Below are 23676 nucleotides of genomic sequence, written 5' to 3'. Positions count from 1 at the left end.
TCCTCTGGTTTCAGATCACTGAATAGGAAGTGGATCGATGTACAACATTTGGAGAAAGTTTGGAAGGCTGATGAGTTTCGATTTTCATGTGGATAACCTTTGGAGAATGTTTGAAAGGCTGAGGTGTTGTGGCTTTTCATTTAGAGAATGTTTGGAGCAGTGGCATTTCTCGGATTTTAACACATTTGGGGCCCTAAGCCAGTAGGTGGGTCCAGGGGAATCCTCCTCTCAAATTAAATGGAATTTCAACAGCTAAATGCATAATTTGGTGCACTTTGAGATGAACATTGAGCGATTAGAACAGTGAGAATAGATATTTTTAAGGTAACTTGCACCTCCCCACTTGCCACAGCAGACACGGCCAGTCCTCAATTACAGTAGCTACTGTGGTTCTCTCTACTCTGGAACACATACAGTACATTCACAGTGTATTGCAAAAAACCTCCATACCGCTCAACAACTACAAACACAGAATCCCACAGTACCCAAACACCCTCACTCTCTCTCGCGCACACACACACACACACACACACACACACACACACACACACACACACACACACAAGCACACACACACACACACACACACACACACACACACACACACACACACACACACACACACACACACACACACACACACACACACATACACACACACACACACACACACACACACACACACACACACACACACACACACACACACACACACACACACACAGAGTGCAGTAATTCGAATCAATAGAGCAGCTTTAAGTGAAACAGTCTACTGTGTGCTCACCACTCCTCTGTCTCTCTCCATCGCTTTCTCAGTGTCGTCTGTTGCTCTTAGTATTCTATATTGCTGTCTATTTTGTCTACCCTGCTCTCTCGTCCCATCCTGGTTGTAAAAGTAAACAATTGCTTTAAAAGTAATTTTACAGGCTTTTTCAACTCACTTGCAAAATCTTTGTTAACCATGTTGTACTTTTTCACTGTCTGTATTTCACCTGCTATAATTTGAGCAAATATAACTAATAAGAATATATAGAGCAGCTTGAAGTAATACAATATAATTGTGCTCAACCAACCTCTGTTCTCTCTCCATCTGCCTTCTTCTGCCACTTGCTCTGTGTCTTGTCTGTTGCTCTCTCAGGTTCTTGTTTGTCTCCTTTGTCTATCCTCTTCTGTTATGGCCTGTTCTGTTCTTCTGGTGTCTCTCTCCATCATATCCAATTCGTCTGTTGCTATCTCTGTGTCGGTGTCTAGTGTCTCTCTCTCTCCATCATCCATTCTTCTGTTGCTGTCTCTGTGTCTTGTCTGGTGTCTCTCTCCATCATTTACTCTTCTGTTGCTGTCTCTGTGTCTTGTCTCGTGTCTCTCTCCATCATTTACTCTTCTGTTGCTGTCTCTGCGTCTTGTCTGGTGCGTCTCTTTAGTTTTTCAATCCAAAACGGTCAAGGGGATACTGGAGTAGCTGAACTTGTTTTGGGCCTATGTCTGGGTCACCTAAAGCATCCTCTTCCCTACCAGCTGCCCCTGGCTGCTGCTGTTCTAAGTGCTCCACTGGCCTGTTGTTCTCATCTGTCATCCTCCTTGGCTCATCTGAAAGGTAGCAAGGTAGAGGTGCAACATGTCATTAGTTAGTTTTAAATTTACTAACACGACCAGGGCAACTCAACTCAACTAAAAGAAAACCAAGAAGACATGAGACAAAACAATTTACCTGTAGAATGGAATAAGGTACAAGACATCTATGATTCATTTCATTTTGTCAGTTCTTCCAGCTAATGTCAGATTTTTTGATTACATAACATTTGAGGACACTTAAGGGTCTACAGTTTACATAAGTTTACATATACTTAGGTTGTAGTCATTAAAACTCGTTTTTCAAACACTACACAAATTTCTTGTTAACAAACTATAGTTTTGGCATGTCGGTTAGGACATCTACTTTGTGCATGACACAAGTCATTTTCTTTTTTCTTGTTAACCTCTCTGCGGGACACACTATTCAACAGCCAGTGAAATAGCATGGCGCGAAATACAAAACAGCAAAAATCTCATAATTTCATTTTCTGAAACATACAACTATTCGTCATCATTTTAAAGATAAGACTCTATTTAATCTAACCACATTGTCCGATTTCAAAAAGGCTTTACTGCGAAAGCATACAATTAGATTATGTTAGGACATAAACTTCACAAGAAGTTTGTCAGATTTCCAAATAACTTTACGGAGAAAGCACATTGTTCAATATTCTGAGTACATAGCTCAGCCATCGAAGCAAGCTATACAGCTACCCGCCAAGTTTTGGCATCAACAAAACTCTGAATTAGTATTATAAATATTCTCTTACCTTTGCACTCCTGCATTCCACAAGAAATGTTCATTTTGTTTGAAATACTCCACATTTATGTCCAAATACCTCCGTTTTGTTATTGCGTTCAGATCACTATCCAAAGGCATAACGTGCGAGCTTAAATCAGGACACGAAAAGTCAAAATGTTCCATTACCGGTCGTAGAAACATGTCAAACGTTGTTTACAATCAATCCTTAGGGTCTTTTTAAGATAAAAAGTCGATAATATTCCAAACGGACAATAGCGTATTCATTCCAGGAGAAAAAGAAGGAATGGCACGCTCGTGGGCTCGCGCATACCCAAGCCCTTTGTCCATAGGTAGTCCACTCATTGACTGAGCTACTATTCTCTACCCAGTAACAGGAGAAGGATGAAAAAAATGTTCTAAAGGCTGTTGACAGCCAATGGAAGCCTTAGGAAGTGCAACGTGACCCCACAGACACTGTAGTTTCGATAGGGATTCAAAAGAAGAACTAAATTCTCAGATTTCCCACTTCCTGGTTGGATTTTCCTCAGGTTTTTACAGTTTTAGAAACTTCAGAGTGTTTTCTATCCAAACATACTAATAATATGCAAATATTTGACTCTGGGCCCGAGTATTCGGCAGTTTACTCTGGGCACGCTTTTCATCCGAAATCGAAAATACTGCCCCCTATACCCTAAAAAGTTAACAAACTATAGTTTTGGCAAGTCGGTTAGGACATCTACTTTGTGCATGACACAAGTAATTTTTCCAACAACTGTTTACAGACAGATTAGTTCACTGTATCACAATTCCAGTGGGTCAGAAGTTTACATACACTAAGTTGACTGTGCCTTTAAACAGCTTGGAAAATTCCAGAAAATAATGTCATGGCTTTAGAAGCTTCTGATAGGCTAATTGACATCATTTGAGTCTATTGGAGGTGTACCTGTGGATGTATTTCAAGGTCTATCTTCAAACTCAGTGCCTCTTTCCTTGACATCATAGGAAAATCAAAAGATATCAGCCAAGACCTCAGAAAACAATTGTAGCCCTCCACAAGTCTGGTTCATCCTTGGGAGCAATTTCCAAACACCTGAAGGTACCACGTTCATCTGTACAAACAATAGTACACAAGTATAAACACCATGGGACCATCAGCTGTCATACCGCTGAGGAAGGAAACATGTTCTGTCTCCTAGAGATGAACGTACTTTGGTGCGAAAAGTGCAAATCAATCCCAGAACAACAGCAAAGGGCCTTGTGAAGATGCTGGAGGAAACAGGTATAAAAGTATCTATATCCACAGTATAACGAGTCCTATATCAACATAACCTGAAAGGCCGCTCAGCAAGGAAGAAGCCACTGCTCCAAAACCGCCATAGAAAAGCCAGACTACGGTGGCAACTGCACATGGGGACAAAGATCGTACTTTTTGGAGAAATGTCCTCTGGTCTGATGAAACAAAAATAGAACTGTTTGGCCATAATGACCATCATTATGTTTGGAGGAAAAAGGGGGAGACTTGCAAGCCGAAGAACACCATCCCAACCGTGAAGCATGGGGGTGGCAGCATCATGTTGTGGGGGTGCTTTGCTGCAGGAGGGACTGGTGCACTTCACAAAATAGATGGCATCATGAGGTAGGAAAATGATGTGGATATATTGAAGCAACTTCTCAGACATCAGTCAGGAAGTTAAAGTTTGGTCGCAAATGGGTCTTCCAAATGGACAATGACCCCAAGCATACTTCCAAAGTTGTGGCAAAATGGCTTAAGGACAACAAAGTCAAGGTTTTGGAGTGGCCATCACAAAGCCCTGACCTCAATCCTATAGAAAATTTGTGGGCAGAACTGAAAAAGTGTGTGCGAGCAAGGAGGCCCACAAACCTGACTCGGTTACACCAGTTCTGTCAGGAGGAATGGGCCAAAATTCACCCAACTTATTATGGGAAGCTTGTGGAAGGCTACCCAAAACGTTTGACCCAAGTTAAACAATTTCAAGTCAATGCTACCAAATACTAATTGAGTGTATGTATACTTCTGACCCACTGAGAATGTGATGAAAGAAATAAAATCTGAAATAAATCATTCTCTCTACTATTATTCTGACATTTCACATTCTTAAAATTAAGGGGTGATCCTAATTGACCTAAGACAGGGAATTTTTACTGGGATTAAATGTCAGGAATTGTGAAAAACTGAGTTTAAATGTATTTGGCTAAGGTGTATGTAAACTTCCGACTTCAACTGTATGTATTTTCAATGTGTTCTTCACCTACAATCTAACCACAAAGCTGGCCATATTTTCCTTCTCTTTCTGGCTGCCCTCCCACTTCCCTTGTAAGTTCAAATTCAAGTTTGTTTATTTGTCATATACACATGATATGCATGGAGTACACATTGCAATGAAATGTTGACTTGCAGGTTAACCTCTCATCAATGCAACAACAATAGAAAAGTAAGTAGCTAAGTGAATAGAAAGAATAATACAAATAAAAGCTAAATGAAATAATTTCAGCAAGCCAGCCAGTAGCTACGGAACTGGCTAGCCAGCCATGCTAGCTACAGAAACGAAACCCAAATACACGCTGGAAATAAACACTTTTCCTTATATCATGACATATCAACATCTTTAGCTTGCCCATTCACTAAATATACTGTTAAATAACCTAACAGCTTAACGATGCTGAGCGCTAACGCTAGTTTATTAGCATTAGCCAACCATATGCTGAGGGAGACTAACGTTAGCTAGTTAGCTACACAAACCTCATTCACTGCTGCCTGCTCGTGCTCAACCTGCAAGATTTCTTTGCCCCTCTTCCGGAAAAGAAGTTCAGAATGTACATGTTTACTGTGTGCTATACTGCAGATTCTGACTGAGTAACAGGTGTTTTGCTGAGTGATAACATTGACAAGGGACATAAACGGTCCACTGCGTTGTGAAATCTTGACCAATCACAGCAGGCATCGCATCACTCCAGGGTTTTCTTGCCTCCTACTGCCTTGCACAGGATATTGTCTTGTTCATTTTTGTCATAAATAAATGTCAGTGAAATGTTTTTTTTACTGCACAGCACAAGTGAATTGTGGTTGTGGAAACACATATTAGACTGAAAAGGAAAATTACAATAATAATACTTTTATTGGACCATCAAAAGGTTTGGAGCTGCACCAAAAACGTCCGGGGCTGAAGCCCAATAAGCCCAGGCTTAATGACGCCACTGGAGAATGTTTGGAAGGCTGAGAGGTTGTGGTTGTTCACTTGGAGAACGTCTGGAGAAAGGTTGGAAGGCTGAGAGGTTGTGGTTGTTCACTTGGAGAACGTCTGGAGAAAGTTTGGAAGGCTGAGAGGTTGTGGTTGTTCACTTGGAGAACGTCTGGAGAAAGTTTGGAAGGCTGAGAGGTTGTGGTTGTTCACTTGGAGAACGTCTGGAGAAAGTTTGGAAGGCTGAGAGGTTGTGGTTGTTCACTTGGAGAACGTCTGGAGAATTTTTGGAAGACTGAGGGGTTGTGGTTTTTCATTTGGAGAACGTTTGTCTCTTCAGTCTGAGTGGCCTTGGCCCTGGTGTGTTTTGTTAAGTAGTTGCTTAGAAATAAAACCTTGTGCTTTATCGCTCCCATCAGCAGGTAAGATATTACACTACACTTGATAAAACACAGGGATGAACTAATAGACTCTTGGCAAGGAGACAATATGTCTGTGCCTCTCACTTTCTCATCTCTTTTCTCCCTTCTCTTCTCTTCTCTTCTCCCTCTCTCCTTCGCTCTCTCTCCCCAGAAACAGACATACTCAGGGCCAGCTTTAATTTGTCACTTACATTAGTGGGCAAAAACAGGAAAGCAAACACACACAGACACACACACACACACACAATCCCAAACACACACACACGCACGCACACTGCAGAGGTTGTCGTCAGGGTGCTCCATGCTGCCATGTAATGCTGTTGTGTATTTATAGCAGAATGTTTGATCATATCTGCACTACCGTTACCCTAAGAAGCCTTTCTAATTCCACTCCACATTTTCACGTGTCGGAATTCAATCACTGGAATATTCAGAAAATTGATAACTGTACATAGAAAAGTGCTTAAAATGAATTTGCTATTTCACACTGTCCTGTTCTCCATCACCTTTCAGTATTATCTATTTTGTTTGTATTTTTAGCACTTGCCTTATTCTCCCTCCCTCCCTCCTTCCCTCCCTCCCTCTCTCTCTGATTGAAGGGCTGGCATGGCATGGCTGGCATCAAAAGAAAGGAGGAAATAGATAATGGTACCAGGCAGTATGGTGTGGAAAACACTGACCTCTCACATAGCTGATCCGTCACACACACACACACACACACACACACACACACACACACACAAACACGCACACAGACACACACACACGCACACAGACACACACACATACACACACACACACACACACACACACACACACACACACACACACACACACACACAGCTGTATTTCTGCTCCTTGACTCTAAATCTTCTCCCAGTTGGATGAGTCCGCTTAAGGGAGATTTACGGCCCAGATGAAACAGGGTGGTAAGATGTGTTTTGTGTGTGAGTGTGTGTGTGTGTGTCAGTCCATTCTATAATGTTGCTCATTGATCATTGACAATTTGAGACTATTTGGGGCGGAAGAATTACTAACAATAAAATGATATATTAAAGGACCTACAAGGCATGGTTAGCTAGACCTTGCACTTTTTGCCTTCTCCACTTTCTCCTCCACTTCCACCCTGACCAGAAGCCATCTCCCCAGCCACATCCCCCTAAACCGGGGAAGCAGAGCGGCACTCCAACAGAACACACTCCTACGGTGCTAACACACTCACACTGGCTGTTCCATTCCATTAAGTTGGGTATGAGGTTTAGGGGCGTTTTGGCTTTATATGGTTTTGTCTTTGCTCTTCTGTGCGCTCATCATTACGAGAGGAGAGAGAGAGGCACTTCACCTCTCCATCTCTGTATTTGTCTCCATCTCTGTCTCTGTCTGTCTGTCTGTCTGTCTCTCTCTCTGTCTGTCTCTGTGTCTGTGTCTTTCTCTGTCTCTGTCACGCTGCCTCTGTTTTTCTGTCTCAACCAGTTGCACACTAGAAAGATGCCAGAGATATGCAATTTACACACACCATACATACCAGCCACAAGCAAGTTAGACAAGCCGTCTTATACACACAACCCAAAAGCCAGTTACTGTCCAATCATGGCAATGATTGATCCTCCTTGTGATTAGTTGGTTATCAATCCCTCTGTCCAGGGACTGATTGATGGATTGATTGGTCCAGTCATCGATGAGGTCATTAGTTACAGAGGTGTCAGTCATACTGTCAACTAATCCAAATGTAATGACCCATGGTGGGTTGTGGTAGTGGTGTGTCAGGGATAAAAGTCCATCCGCAGGCCACGACACACATTGATATTTCACAATACAAAGGGGTTCTGTGCCAATGTGGGATGAAAAGTGGCAACCCATTGTTGATTCCACGTTGTGTTAGATTGATCTTGTGAAATGTATCATTGATCTGTATTATTGTAAAAATAGCAACACAATAAAGTGTAAAACTCTCCTCATCTACACACACACACACACACACACACACACACACACACACACACACACACACACACACACACACACACACCTACTCTCTGAGCAGCAGCTGGGAGTGGATCTGGTGGCCATGCCTGGTCTGTCTGACAGTAAAGGCCTATTAGTGTCTGCTGCTCTATCTTAGCCATATGTTCCCCTGGCTGTTAGGGGGAACATATGGCTGTTAGGTCCATACCATGCCCTAACTCACCTCCCTCTCTAGGTTTACTGTAACTCAGCCTGGAGGGGACCGCCAACAGCCCTTTACTCACCCTAATATTTCACATGAATCCCATGGAAAATAAACGATGTTATGAATCACCGTCTAAGGGGAAAGGGCTGAGTTCAGCTCCAGGAGAGGGGAGAGGTGGAAGAGGGAGACAGAGGAGAGAAGGGAGACGGTAGAGGGGAAAGGGCTGAGTTCAGCTCCAGGAGAGGGGAGAGGTGGAAGAGGGAGACAGAGGAGAGAAGGGAGACGGTAGAGGAGAAAGGGGTGAGCGAGGGGAAAGATGGAAGAGGGGCGAGGGGTGAGAGCTGTGGAGATAAGACTTAAAGAGTGACACTCACCTACACACTCATAGCAGAGCGTGAGTCATAAGACAAGTCATAAGACAAAGAGAATAACAAAATGCCTCTTGCTGACTCTTGACAAGATGAACAGTCTTTTTAATGAAATGGAAAAATCCTGTACCAGCCATAGCCCTAGGCAGAGTGGACTTTCTTAGAGAGAAAGAGATGGAGAAGAGGGGAGAAAAGAGAAAAGGCAGCAATAAAGGTGAGCAGAAGATGAAGAAAGAGGAAGAAAAGAGTTTAACACAGTATAATCATCACACACTTTCATGCTGTGTTAACTGCTTGTTCTGCAGTTTTATCCTCAGCAGTGTACCTCATTACAGTAATAAAGCTGGGGGGGGGGGTTTCTGACAGCGCGACCTGACCTTGATTTCATGTGTATTGCGTATTATCTGTAGGTGATGTATGTGTTATCTAATGTAGTGTATGTCTGTTTCTCTCTCTGTCAGGTTCATCTTGGTGTTTGGCTGTCTGGTCCTGTCAGTGTTCTCCACAATCCCTGCCCATCAGGACCTGTCCAACCACTTTCTGCTCATCCTGGTGAGTATAATGCCTCATTCACATTACAAACTAGCAGTCTGTTGCATTGCGTTGGATGTCATTCATTTCAATGGGGACCGTTTCAATGGAGTGGAATCGCAGCACCCCCTTGCAGTTGAAGACTCCGTTCCAAAACGGATGCCATATACTTTGAATTTTGTGTCGTCTTCAGTTCAGCCAGAGTCCGTCACTAGAACAGGAAGTTACCAAAATATGTCGTTTTCGGTAATGGCTTTATGGGATAGCTAGCAACTTGTAAACAATTACCCATTCCTATAAGTGAGTACTGTTTTAATAGTTATATTAAATAATACACATTGGCTGCTAAGCCAGTTATATTATATGACTGTTGCTTCCCGTTTTAGTTATTGTGATGGTAATGACGTTTTGTTTTTGATGATATTAGATTGTCATTAGCTACAGTATCTTCAACCTAGTCTAGCTTTTAGCTAGCTATCTGCAGTGTAAGCTAGCTTGACTTGCTAGAAAGTTAGAGAAACAAGTTGAGTAAAAGGTAACTCAACGAAACAGGTTTTATTATCACCTAAAACAATATGTTTCTCCTGTATTGAATTAAAAGGTCATATCCCAACGGAGTTGTGTACGGGGCATGAGGTGTGTGTGTCTGTGCTCGTAGGTGTGTGTGTGTGTGTGTGTATCCCTACTGATGAGAGCACAGTGTGTGTGCCAGGCTCAGAGGATCAGACAGACTGTAGGATAATAAACACTATTCTATGGGGAACTCTGTTTTCATTTGAATCTGAACGGCAGAGACAAGGCCCCAAGCAGCCTGAGCACCTAATGTCCTGTACCTACCACTACATTTCCCATCAAGGCGGCAGGACATATAAGTAAGAAGTAAGTAAGCATTGGACAAGGAAGCCTTGTCCGAGGCCAGAATGGCCCGTTGTTATTATTATTATGTGTATAGCGCTTTCCAGTACAAGTAAGGAAGGTTTCACATAATGAAATAAATACAATTGCTAACAAAGAAAGGAGGAAGGAGAATAAAAAAAGATAGCTAATTCAAATGATACATTAAAGCATCTTTATGGAGATTTATACAGAAGCACTGAATCTGCAAACCTGATCTCTTCTGACGGACCATTCCAATGTTTAGGGGCCCGAATGGCAAATGCCCAGTCTCCTTTAGTTTTCACCTAGACAGTGGTCAACAGTTCCCTGCCAGAGGATCTCAGGCTGCGTCCTGGAGATACAGGATGGGGCTAAACCAAGCCTTAAACGTGATTAATACAATTTGGAAATCGATTGTAAAAGTGACTGGTAGCCAGTGTATAGAAGCTGAAATTGGTGTGATATGGTTGCATTTCCTGGTGTCTGTTCAAAGCCGAGCTGCAGCATTTTGAACTAACTGTAGACGATGAAGAGATTCCTGACTGAGACATGTATACAAAGAGTAACAGTAATCTAGGTGTGAGGAAATCAAAGCATGTATAACGTTCTCCAGATTTGTTATTTTTATTTCTTGTTTTTTACTTATCTATTTTTTACTTAACATGTATTTTTCTTAAAACTGCGTTGTTGGTTAAGGGCTTGTAAGTAAGCATTTCACTGTAAGGTCTACATCTGTTGTATTCGGCGCATGTGACAAATACAATTTGATTTGATTTCACTGAAATAAAATACTTGACTTTAGTTATATTTCTTAGATGATAAAAGCAAGACTGGACAATCTTCTCTAAATGCAGCTCGAGGTTTAGGTCAGAGTCAAAGAAGACACTAAGACACTTCTGGCCGTAGGCTTTACATTGGTGGACAAATGACCAAGGGTTCTGGCAAGGTGAGGGCCAAATAAAACACATTTCTTATCATTGAGCTGGAGAAAATGGTCAGACATCCATCATTTGATGTCAGCAAGACACTGGTGAAGGGTAGCTACGCTGGCTTCGTCACTGGATATGCTTGGTAAATAAAGCTACGTGTCATCCACGTATCAGTGAAACTGAATATTATGATTGAGGATGATGTCACAAAGGGAAAGCATGTACAGGAAAAAAGGATGGTGCCCAGAATTGACCCGATGGACACCATGGTGAATAGGTGCTTGGGACAATACTAAACCACCCATGCTCACTGAGAAACATCTGCCACATAGATATGACCTGAACAAGTTGAGGGCAATGCCGGAGGTTCCCACCCACCTCTCTAGCCGGTCAACAGGGATGCTATGATCAATAGTATCAAACACGGCACTCAGATCCTAAAGAACTAGAATAGAGCATTCACCGGAATCGGCAGCCCACATTAGGTCATTGTTGACTTTAAAGCTATAAAGGAGCCAGAGTTCAAGGAGCTATTTACAATAGACAGAATGTTGGGGCCAACGGTAGGCATAACCTTTTTGAGTAGTCTAGTAGGGATCACGTCCAAGGGGCAGGAGGAGGTCTTCATGTGAGCTATAGTGTCAATGAGGGACTCAAAGGATATTGGCTCAAATAAGCTAAAGGAAGCAGTAGACAGTTACAGAGTAGTTGCCTGAAGTGTCTCCTGACCAGAAATGCTGGTATGGTGTCGGCTACTGTCAATTTGGGATCTAATATTTTTTACATTTTCTGTAACGAATCTTAAAAACTGTTCGCAGAGGTCAGCGGGATGCAAGCATGTCACTGTTACATTCAAGGGTAGCTGACGTGCGTGTAGACCTGTGTCATTTTTTATCATCCACGGCAATTAGAGCCTCTCTACTGTAGACTACATGGGGCACTGATGGATTGCAAACATATTAATTACTGGGTCTGCCTCTAACTGCATGTGTGTGTGTGTGTGTGTGTGTGTGTGTGTGTGTGTGTGTGTGTGTGTGTGTGTGTGTGTGTGTGTGTGTGTGTGAACTGTACATGTGTGTGTTGAAGTGAAACAATGTAGAGAGAAAAATATGTATAAATAGAATAGAAATAGAAAAATAATAACAGGAGGAATAAATCCACAATGAGTAACGATAACTTGGCGATACACACTTGGTACCAGTATCATGTCGATGTGCAGGGGTACGAGGTTGTTGAGGGAGATATGGACATATACAGTAGGTAGGGGTAAAGTGACTAGGCAACATGATAGATTAAAAGTAACAGCAGCATATGCGATGAGTCAAAAGAGTAAGTAATGAACATAATGTGTGTGTGTGTGTGTGTGTGTGTGTGTGTGTGTGTGTGTGTGTGTGTGTGTGTGTGTGTGTGTGTGTGTGTGTGTGCGCTACAGTGAAACAACACAGACTTAACACTCTGCATACTTATCTTCCTGACTGCTCTCTTGTTATTTTGCAGCACCGCACAAATTAAAACACATGAATAATGGAGACATTTAATTTACTGCAGCTGTAGTTTATCAAACTTAACAACCCGAGATGCTATATTGATTATTGGTGATCATTATTAATCATTTGCTTTTATACTAAAACTGTCTGGAATAAATATACCATTTTGCAGTATATTAAACTGTCTCCTGTCGCCTCTTGACTGACAATAATGGTCTATGATATCATGTGTGTCTTGTAGGAGTTTGTGATGATTGTGGTGTTTGGGCTGGAGTACATCATCAGGATATGGAGCGCAGGCTGCTGCAGTCGCTACAGGGGCTGGCAGGGACGCCTCCGCTTTGCCAGGAAACCCTTCTGTGTTATAGGTAAGTGTGTGTGTGTGTGTGTGTGTGTGTGTGTGTGTGTGTGTGTGTGTGTGTGTGTGTGTGTGTGTGTGTGTGTGTGTGTGTGTGTGTGTGCCCATACCGGAAATGTAAAATAAATATATACTGTATATTCCAACATATATTATGGAATATATTTGAAATATACAGGTAACCGCCAAAATAAAGGAAACACCAACATAAAGTGTTTTTTATTTGGGCTTTGGGCCACCACGAGTCAGAACAGCTTCAATGCACCTTGGCATAGATTCTACAAGTGTCTGAATGTCTAATGGAGGAATGAGACACCATTTTACAATTTTTTCACTAGAAATTCTATAATTTGATGTTCTGTTCATGGTGGTGGAAAACGCTTTCTCAGGTGCCACACCAGAGTCACCCATAAGTGTACAATTGGTTTGAGATCTGGTGATTGAGACAGCCATGGCATATGGTTGACATAGTTTCATGCTCATCAAACCATTCAGTGACCATTCGTGCCCAGTGGATGCGGGCATTGTCATCCTATAGCCATAGCTATACCCCATAGGGGGGAAACCCTACTTCAAGTCTCAGAGCGAGTGACGTCACTGATTGAAACGCTATTAGCGCGCACCACCGCTAACTAACTAGCCATTTCACAACGGTTACATCAGTCTCATTAAAACCGCAGAACTGGCAGTGTACCAGCTTAACCTTTAATCACAGAACACAACATACTGTAACACATTAACTGGCATGACAAAATACACTATGACAAAGCCACACCCCCAACAAGCCACACCTCCAAGTCTTTTAATAGGCTGCCACCGCTACAATATATTTTATCAAAATGCATTTTTTATGTACTTGACACATACCAAAAGCACTAACATGCATTTACATGCATTTAAATGACTACAAAAATTACTACAAACATGATACATTATTGGTCATGCAGTAACTCCATGTCTTTCATGTGCATATGACAAAAACAAACAAACTTGAGGAATGTATTGCAGCCAACATCCAAGAGGCAGAACTTAACGTGTACTGGGTGGTTCCACGAAATGAGTGCCTTTTGTGTTTGTTTGATATGTTAAGTAGAAATGATGCACCAACATTCCATTTTAAAAGCCTGTTATATAAAATGAAGTGGCCTATAATATAGACCACATGGAGATTTAATAAATATGATTTTCAATATGAATAAAGACTTGCTAAAATGCCAAAATTCTGCATTTTGACATGTCCCTCCATGCACCCTCTAGGACTTCTAGAACCATCTTTGCGAAGCCATAGTTATTTCGTTGCTTTGACAAAGTTTCAGATTTTTTATTTTTTATTTTTTTCATGTGATTAGTGATTCATTTAGGTCTGTCCCTCATTTTAAGGTCAACCCTGGTAACCTGAACTGAACATTAGTTAAATATTTAATTCAAAAGAAACATTGAACATCAAATTGTAGTGTAAAAGCAGGTGAGCTGGTTCTATTCTTTTTGGTAATGTTCTGGTGTTTTGTGGTGAAAAACTGAGTGGGTCGAGCGTAACACGTCAACCCTGTTACTCATATATAGACAGGCTAGAAATGTTTTAACAATACTATTTTTGGGTGTGAATTAGGTGAAATCGAAATATATTTTTTACTCATCACAATTTCAATTATCTCACCGGCAAAGTTTTGGCTTGGGGGCCCCAAAAATTATCTCCATTGATCAATACCTAGAGAGTCATTTATTAAGAAGCCGAATTAGGAACCACTTTGGCCACCCTGTAGACTAGATGTCATAGCCATGCATTTCTGGAATATTGTCAAGTGTTAAATGCATTGAGCAAAGATGCAAATGTATATGCATGCATTTCAAATACATTTTACGTGACGCTAAATCTAGTGAAATATCTAATGAAATCTAGTGAAATAATCTAGTGAAATACAGTGCATTAGGAAAGTATTCAGACCCATTGACTTTTTCCACATTTTGTTACATTACAGCCTTATTCTAAAATGGCAAAAGCAAAAGCAGGTTTTTATACATTTTTGCAAATGTATATATAAAAAACAATGAAATATCACATTTACATAAGTATTCAGACCCTTCACTCAGTACTTTGATGAAGCACTTTTGGCAGCGATTACAGACTCGAATCTTAGGCATGATGCTACAAGCTTGGCACACCTGTATTTGGGGAGTTTCTCCCATTCTTCTCTGCAGATCCTCTCAAGCTCTGTCAGGTTGGATGAGGAGCGTTTCTGCACAGCTATTTTCAGGTCTCTCTTTCAGGTCTCTGCGTTGTCTTGGCTGCTTAGGGTCGTTGTCCTGTTGGAAGGTAAACCTTCGCCCCAATCTGAGGTCCTGAGCAGTCTAGAGCAGGTTTTCATCAAGGATCCCTGTACTTTCCCTCGATCCTGACTAGTCTCCCAGTCCCTGCCACTGAAAAACATCCGCACAGCATGATGCTGTCACCACAATGCTTCACCTTAGGCATAGTGCCAGGTTTCCTCCAGACATGACACTTGGCATTCAGGCCAAAGAGATCAATCTTGGTTTCATCAGACCAGAGAATCTTGTTTCTCATGGTCTGAGAGTCCTTTAGGTGCCTTTTGGCAAACTCCAAGTGGGCTGTCATGTGCTTTTTATTGAGGAGTGGCTTTCGTCTGGCCACTCTACCATAAAGGCCTGATTGTTGGATTGCTGCAGAGATGATTGTCCTTCTCCCACACTTCTTCCATTTAAAAATAATGGAGTGCACCGTGTCCTTGAGGACCTTCAATGCTGCAAAAACATTTTTGTACCCTTCCCCAGATCAGTGCTCGACACAATCCTGTCTCTGCGCTCTACTGACAATTATTTCGACCTCATGGCTTGGTTTTTACTCTGACATGCCCTGTCAACTGTGGGACCTTATATAGACAGGTGTGTGCCTTTCCAAATCATGTCCAATCAATTGAATTTACCACAGGTGGACTCCAATCAAGTTGTAGAAGCGTCTCAAGGATGATCAATGGAAACAGGATGCACCTGAGCTCAATTTTGAGTCTCATAGCAAAAGGTCTGAATACTGATGTAAATGAAGTATTTCTGTTTTTTATTTTAATAAATTTGATAACATTTATAAAAACCTGTTTTCATTTAGTCATTATAGGGTATTGTGTGTAGATTGATGAGGAACATTTTTAATTTAATCAATTTTAGAATAAGGTTGTAACGTAACAAAATGTGGAAAAAGTCAAGGGGTCTGAATACTTTCCCGAAGGCACTGTATATTTTTGTATCGGTGTGTGTGCTGCACTGCAAAGGCCCTATCACTCCACCAAGAGATCTTCAACAAGGCTGATTTCTGATTGAAAGATAATGCACTTAAATACACAAACAAGGAGAACAGAAGCTGGCATTGAGATCTCATAAAAGAAAGGATAAACACAGTTTCCAAAAACCTAGATCACAATCTATGTCTTCTTTCAAAAGAGAACACTAAAACCATCCAAGGTTAGTTTCAGAGTTTGAAATGAGTTTGCTGAAATGTGATTGATGTGAATTTGAGCGTAACAATATTATCGTGGTTTACTGTAGGAGCAATAGTGGTTTGTATGCTTCAGGACCCTCGCTGTGATGGCCCTAAGTATGTCCCTCTTTGCCCCTGTCACATCGGTTGAAAGGAGAGGACCAAGATGCAGCGTGGTGAGCGTACATATTCTTTTTATTTGAAAAGACGCCAAACAAAACAATAAACACTACCCAACAAACCGTGAAGCTAAAGGCTATGTGCTATAAACAAAGTCAACTTCCCACAACACAAGGAGGGAAAAGGGCTACCTAGGTATGGTTCCCAATCAGAGACAACGATAGACAGCTGTCCCTGATTGAGAATCATACCCGGCCAAAACATAGAAAATAAAGAACATAGAAAAAGGAACATAGAATGCCCACCCTAGTCACACCCTGGCCTACCCAAAATAGAGAATAAAAAACCTCTCTATGGCCAGGGCGTGACAGCCCCTCTTATTCTCACTCTATCTCTTATACTCTTCCCTTTCTCCTCTGATCATATGAAAGTGAATACTAGGTACTTTAGATCCCTGTGATGACTCCTCCAGTACACGTGTCTATTTTCTTAACCAGTCCTAGCGCTCCAGATCAACACAGTTGAGGCCTCTGGCCCTCTCTCTGGTGTTGGGCATCAACAGTCAATTTGACCCTCCCGATAATATACCATGATAAATTTGATGAATTGGAAATTATTTTCCTACAGTAGCTACTGGCTTTCTGTGGCTTTACACTACACAGTACTAATCTATTCCTAATTTTATGATTGGATCCCCCAATCGCCAATTATGCTTGGTTTGGCCTGGTCCTCAGAGGCCGTGGTTTGTGAAGGGAAAGAAAGTTGCGCAATGTTTGTAAGGAGAATGGAGCAATAGCTTCTCTCTTTCTCTCTTTCCTCTCTCTTCTTAATAAAACCCTTAATTCTGTGAGCTAACTTGTAAGAAGTAAAGAAGTACAGTCACATTTAACATGGTAAATTCATAAGCATGAATAAATATATACCATTTTTTAAATGGAGAAGGTTTCTATTGCTAAGTGATGAGTGCGAAAATCGATGAATAACTGCTAATGGTTATATTGGGCTCAATTTAGTGAGTTCATAGACAACTTTGGTAGTATTATAAACTTTGAAACAACTGGTTTCTAGTAGGCTACAGAATTAGAGAAGGGCTGTTTCTCTGAAACCAGTAGTTTCAAGCAAGCCTGTTTCTCTCCCCAGTCAGAGGCAGCCTGCCTGTCTCACAGACTCTGACCAGCAGCAGCAACCTATTTATGTTTAGAAAACAAATGTGAAGGCCAAAATTGAAGGGGGATAGCACTCATCATGTTTATGCAACCTAATAATCACCCTAACAACACTTCCAAAATCACCATTATATTTTATTTCAACTGAGAAAACCTACAAAATAAATTGGCTCACCCCTTGCAACAGTAAACTGGTTTATTTCTCCTTTATAAAAATGTTATTCTTGATTTCAATTTGGAAGAGAAACCAGATACTGGTGTTTGTATGTACTGTTTCTTGATGAGTAAAAGGTGTCCCCGTTTCATGATAGGATGTTCCCCCTTGATAAAAGGGGGCCCATGACTGAAAAAGCTTGGGAAGCACTGATCTAGCTAATGATTAGCACAAATACAGATAGGCATGCTTCAGCCTATTTATTTATAGCAAAGTCACCAGGGTTGAGTTCAGTATGAAAAAACGTATTGCAACATTCAATTAAATGGAAACGGTGCTGTTCTGAACAACCAGTTAAAAAACAGGGAGGTGTTTGGTTGTGGGTTCAAAATGCACTGCTGCCCTTTAAATACGTCACTCATTTCTTCAAGCTAGAGGTCTTAACGGGTCCCAAAAAAACAGAGAGCCGTTCCAAATGGACCCGAGGAGAATCAGACCTGTTTCGAAAAGGCAAGTTTAAAAACAGACGTAAACAGACACGTGCCAGTTCGGATCCAAGAGACCCATTCAGATTTGAGAGTAGAAAGAGAGCGAAAAGGAAATATCCGACTGGGCGCTTCCAGCACCATCAACAAATTAGCGAAATTGACCAAATGTTCCACAGTTACGTGTCCTTAAAAACTGGCGATAACAAATGACAAAAAAACGACTTGTTCTGATTTGATGTGTAGCATATTCAGAATCATGTTCCCGACACCGACATCATTTTTTAAAATCCTTGTCAATAGGCTTCTACTGCAGATACAGTGCATTCGGAAAGTATTCAGACCCCTTTACTTTTTCCACATTTTGTTACGTTACTGCCTTATTCTAAAATGCATTAAATTCCATCTTTTCCTCATCATTCTACACACAATACCCCATAATGACAAATCGATTTTTGCAAATGTATATATATATTTTAAAAAATGAAATATAACATTTGCATAAGTATTCAGAGCCTTTACTCAGGACTTTGTTGAAGCACCTTTGGCAGCGATTAAAGCATCGGTTCTTCTTGGGTATGATGCTACAAGCTTGGCTACAAGTTTCTCCCATTCTTCTCTGTAGATCCTCTAAAGCTCTGTCAGGTTGGATGGGGAGCTTCACCGCACAGCTATTTTCAGGTCTCTCCAGAGATATTCGATCAGGTTCAAGTCTGGGCTTTGGCTGGGCCTCTCAAGGACATTCAGAGACTTTTCCCAAAGCCACTCCTGCGTTGTCTTGACTGTGTGCTTAGGGTCGTTGTCCTGTTAGAAGGTAAACCTTCGCCCAGTCTGAGGTCCTGAGAGCTCTGGAGCAGGTTTTCATCAAGGATCTCTCTGTTCTCCCATCTCCACAGAGGAACTCTGGAGCTCTTGTCAGAGTTACAATTGGATTCTTGTTCACCTACCTGACTAAAGCCCTTCTTCCACAATTGCTAAGTTAGGCGGGGCGGCCAGCTCTAGGAAGATTCCTAACTTCTTCCATTTAAGAATGATGGACGCCACTGTGTTCTTGGGGACCTTCAATGCCTCAACACAATCCTGTATTGGAACTCCATTTTAATTTTTTTTAGCCCTTTTTCTCCCCAATTTCATGGTATCCAATTGATACTTACAGTCTTGTCTCATTGCTGCAACTCCCGTACGGACTCGGGAGAGGCGAAGGTCGAGAGCCGTGTGTCCTCTGAAACACAATCCAACCAAGCCGCGCTGCTTCTTGACACAATGCCCACTTAACCCGGAAGCCAGCCGCACCAATGTGTTGTAGGAAACACTGTACACCTGGCAACCGTGTCAGTGTGCACTGTGCCCCCCCGCCACAGGAGTCACTAGTGCGCGGTGGGACAAGGACATCCCTGCCAGCCAAACCCTCCCCTAACCCGGACGACGCTGGGCCAATTGTGCGCCGCCCCATGGGTCTCCCGGTTGCGGCCGGCTGCGACAGAGCCTGGACTCAAACCCAGAATCCCTAGTGGTACAGATAGCTCTGCGATGCAGTGCCTTAGACACTGCATTGCAGTGTATTGGAACTCTACGTACAATTCCTTCAACCTCATGGCTTGGTTTTTGCTCTGACATGCACTGTCAACTGTGGGACCTTATATAGACAGGTGTTTCCAAATCATGTCCAATCAATTGAATTTACCACAGATGGACTCCAATCAAGTTGTAGAAACATCTCAAGAATGATCAATGGAAACAGGATGCACCTGTGCTCAATTTCGAGTCTCATAGCAAAGGGTCTGATTACTTATGTAAAAATAGCATATATATATATATATATATATATATATATATATATATATATATATATATATATATATATACAGTTGAAGTCGGAAGTTTACATACACTTAGATTGGAGTCATTGGCAAGTCGGTTAGGACATCTACTTTGTGCATGACACAAATAATTTTTCCAACAATTGTTTACAGACAGATTATTTCACTTATAATTCACTGTATCACAATTCCAGTGGGTCAGAAGTTTACATACACTAAGTTGACTGTGCCTTTAAACAGCTTGGAAAATTCAAGAAAATGATGTGGCTTTAGAAACTTCTGATAGGCTAATTGACATAATTTGAGTCAATTGGAGGTGTACCTGTGGATGTATTTCAAGGCCGACCTTCAAACTCAGTGCCTCTGCTTAACATCATGGGAAAATCAAAAGAAATCAGCCAAAAACCTCAGAAAACAATTGTAGACCTCCACAAGTCTGGTTCATCCTTGGGAGCAATTTCCAAACGCCTGAAGGTACCACGTTCATCTGTACGAACAATAGTACGCAAGTATAAACACCATGGGACCACGCAGCCGTCATACTGCTCAGGAAGGAGACGCGTTCTGTCTCCTAGAGATGAAGGTACTTTGGTGTGAAAAGTGCAGCAAAGGACCTTGTGAAGATGCTGGAGGAAACAGGTACAAAAGTATCTATATCCACAGTAAAACGAGTCTTATATCGACATAACCTGAAAGGCCGCTCAGCAAGGAAGAAGCCACTGCTCCAAAACCACCATAAAAAAGCCGGACTACGGTTTGCAACTGCACATGGTGACAAAGATTGTACTTTTTGGAGAAATGTCCTCTGGTCTGATGAAACAAAAATAGAACTGTTTGGCCATAATGACCATCGTTATGTTTGGAGGTAAAAGGGGAGGCTTGCAAGCCGAAGAACACCATCCCAACGGTGAAGCACGGGGGTGGCAGCATCATGTTGTGGGGGTGCTTTGCTGCAGGAGGGACTGGTGCACTTCACAAAATAGATGATATCATGAGGAAGGAAAATTTGGTGGATATATTGAAGCAACATCTCAAGACATCAGTCAGGAAGTTAAAGTTTGGTCGCAAATGGGTCTTCCAAATGGACAATGACCCCAAGCATACTTCCAAAGTTGTGGCAAAATGGCTTATGGACAACAAAGTCAAGGTATTGGAGGGGCCATCACAAAGCCCTGACCTCAATCCTATAGAACATTTGTGGGCAGAACTGAAAAAGCGTGTGCAAGCAAGGAGGCCCACAAACCTGACTCGGTTACACCAGTTCTGTCAGGAGGAATGGGCCAAAATCCACCTAACTTATTGTGGGAATCTTGTGGAAGGCTACCCGAAACGTTTGACCCAAGTTAAACAATTTCAAGGAAATTCTCCCAAATACTAATTGAGTGTATGTAAACTTCTGACCCACTGGGAATGTGATGAAAGAAATAAAAGCTGAAATAAATCCTTCTCTCTGCTATTATTCTGACATTTCACATTCTTAAAATAAATTGGTGATCCTAACTCACCTAAGACAGGGAATTTTTAATGTTTAAATGTATTTGGCTAAGGTGTATGTAAACTTTCGACTTCAACTATATATATATATATATATATATATATATATATATATATATATATATATATATACACACACACACATTTGCTAACATTTCTAAAAGCCTGTTTTTTCTTTGTCATTGTGGGCTATTTTAGAATAAGGCTGTAACGTAACAAAATGTGGAAAAGGGGAAGGGGTCTGAATACTTTACGAAAGCACGGTATACGAGCACAGAAGGAGGCAAAGTTTTACATTTTCGATCTGAATGTTTTTTTATAAAGATAAGCTTTATATTGTTAGATTAAAGGAGTAACTCTGGTAGTCCTAAAACATTCTTCCTCACCTCAAGTTCAACTGTCAGAGCCAGTTGGAGAGCCAGTGCGCACTGCCTTCATAGGCTTGTAGTAGCTAAGCCTAATAATATCCATACCACATTCACAAAAGTTTCTTAACTTTATTAGGGTAATATCAAAAGGATTCACGTCATTGTTTATACAGAAAATACAAACAGGTTATTATATTGCAGCATTAAATTAAGTTTTCACAAATGGCAGCAATAGGCTAATGACAATGAGCACAAAATTAAAAAGGCAGTTCAAACTTACTTTAGCCAATGAAAATGTCTTAACAAAATGAAACAAAACACTTTTTGCACTGGTTTAGATTGATAAATAGCCATACAATAATAACAATGATTTATAATAATAATAATGTAAAAAATCTAATAAATATGATAAATTCTAAAATTGCATCAAACCTGAACAGCGAGTTGCATCACACAGTCCATTTAGCCGTGCCAACGTTCTTTTCATCTTTGTCCACGGCAGTATTGTCCCCTTGTCGGCATCTTTTCACTATACTCTTTCTCGTCTAACTTTTGTTTTCCTTCAATGAAAAGGCCTCCTTCTTCGTAATCAATAGTAGCCTCATCTAAGGCTCCTCTCACTCACTCTCTCTCTCACTCTCTCCTCTGAAGCAAGCGCATGTGAGGTGAGCAGCCGGAACCAGTTTTAGCGGGACATAAGCAATATGTTTTATTGAGTTGCAATTAGCTGACACAGATAAAAAGCTCTAGCAATTCTAATCACCTCACACATTAAATTAACAGAGGACGCGTCTAATCGGGTCCAGTCGGTAAATACATTTTATTTGCACATACTCGAGACCCGTGACAATTATATCAGACCCGAGACACGTGGCAATTATATCAGAACCGACCAATATCGGAGACAAAACTCAAAATGTAGGACCCACTCGGGTCCCGAGTCGGATCTCGGACTTTCCTGTCTGTTGGATCCGTGAAGACATCTACTTCAAGCCACATCCTGCCACACCCACCAAAGTGAGCAAACGTAGGCTATCTCAAAGTCTGTTCAAGAACAATGAATAACGTTTTGGGGAAACGTGTTGTTCAGTACAAGCCGTTACACAACGTAGCAAATGTTCAATCAAACCCAAGAACAGACTTTCTCACAGTCATTCTACAAACAAATTGCCAAACGTGGTTACTTTCTGAACTGTTCGAGTTAGACTAACAGTTTAAAGTAATACAGAAATTATAGGCAGGCTATTTCAGTTGTGGTTGGGATATAATGACAAAATTATCAAGAACTCTTGAGATGTATTTTCCCTTCATTTCACAACTATTTCTTCTTTTTTTATCTCATGAGGGATATGCCCCCAGAACCCCATAGAAGGGTGTTGACCCCGGAAGCCATTGACCCTGACCCCCCCCAATATGCAACACAAAGTTACGCCTTTGTGTGATAGTATCACGTGTATCATTCATACACACTGCAATACATTATCGGTAGGCTCTCATGGAAGTTTACAAGACTGTAAATACTACTATAGTATTGAAGTTGGTTTTAGTGACTTTTCCCCATTCCCCTTTATCTGTCATTGTCTCTTTCCAGACATCATTGTACTCATAGCTTCCATTGCTGTGGTGTCAGCGGGTAGCCAAGGTAACATCTTTGCCACCTCGGCATTGCGGAGCCTTCGCTTCCTGCAGATCCTGCGAATGGTGCGCATGGACCGCAGAGGGGGCACCTGGAAACTACTGGGATCTGTTGTCTACGCGCACAGTAAGGTACGACCATGCATTTGTAGTCTAATTCAGCATGGACAACAGTCTGGCCTACATAGTCCTATGTACTCTGTTCTCCTATAACAAATAGGAGGATGAGCTCCCTAGTGTCTGGTTCCTCTCAAGGTTTCTTGCTAGTGAATGTTTTCTTCACTGTCAC

The 23676-nt window shown here is 41.5% G+C and overlaps 1 protein-coding gene across 3 annotated transcripts in view; it reads left to right on the top strand.

Moving 5' to 3' along the window:
* The window catches only part of kcnq5a (potassium voltage-gated channel, KQT-like subfamily, member 5a), a 102633-nt gene that overhangs the window by 53468 nt on the left and 25489 nt on the right, over positions 1-23676 (top strand). For 2 of the 3 annotated variants that reach the window (XM_029752805.1, XM_029752803.1), the window contains exons 2-4: positions 8936-9026; positions 12539-12665; positions 23344-23519. In XM_029752805.1, the coding sequence (XP_029608665.1) occupies positions 8936-9026; positions 12539-12665; positions 23344-23519 (394 nt within the window). Of the gene's footprint in view, positions 1-8935; positions 9027-12538; positions 12666-16166; positions 16322-23343; positions 23520-23676 lie in introns of those variants that run through there. The other variant, XM_029752806.1, reaches the window with a different exon arrangement.

The sequence above is a fragment of the Salmo trutta genome, chromosome 5 (assembly GCF_901001165.1).
Source record: "Salmo trutta chromosome 5, fSalTru1.1, whole genome shotgun sequence".
NCBI lineage: Eukaryota > Metazoa > Chordata > Actinopteri > Salmoniformes > Salmonidae > Salmo > Salmo trutta.
Note: the sequence above shows the minus strand (reverse complement) of the source record. Positions and strands in the feature narration are given on the sequence as shown.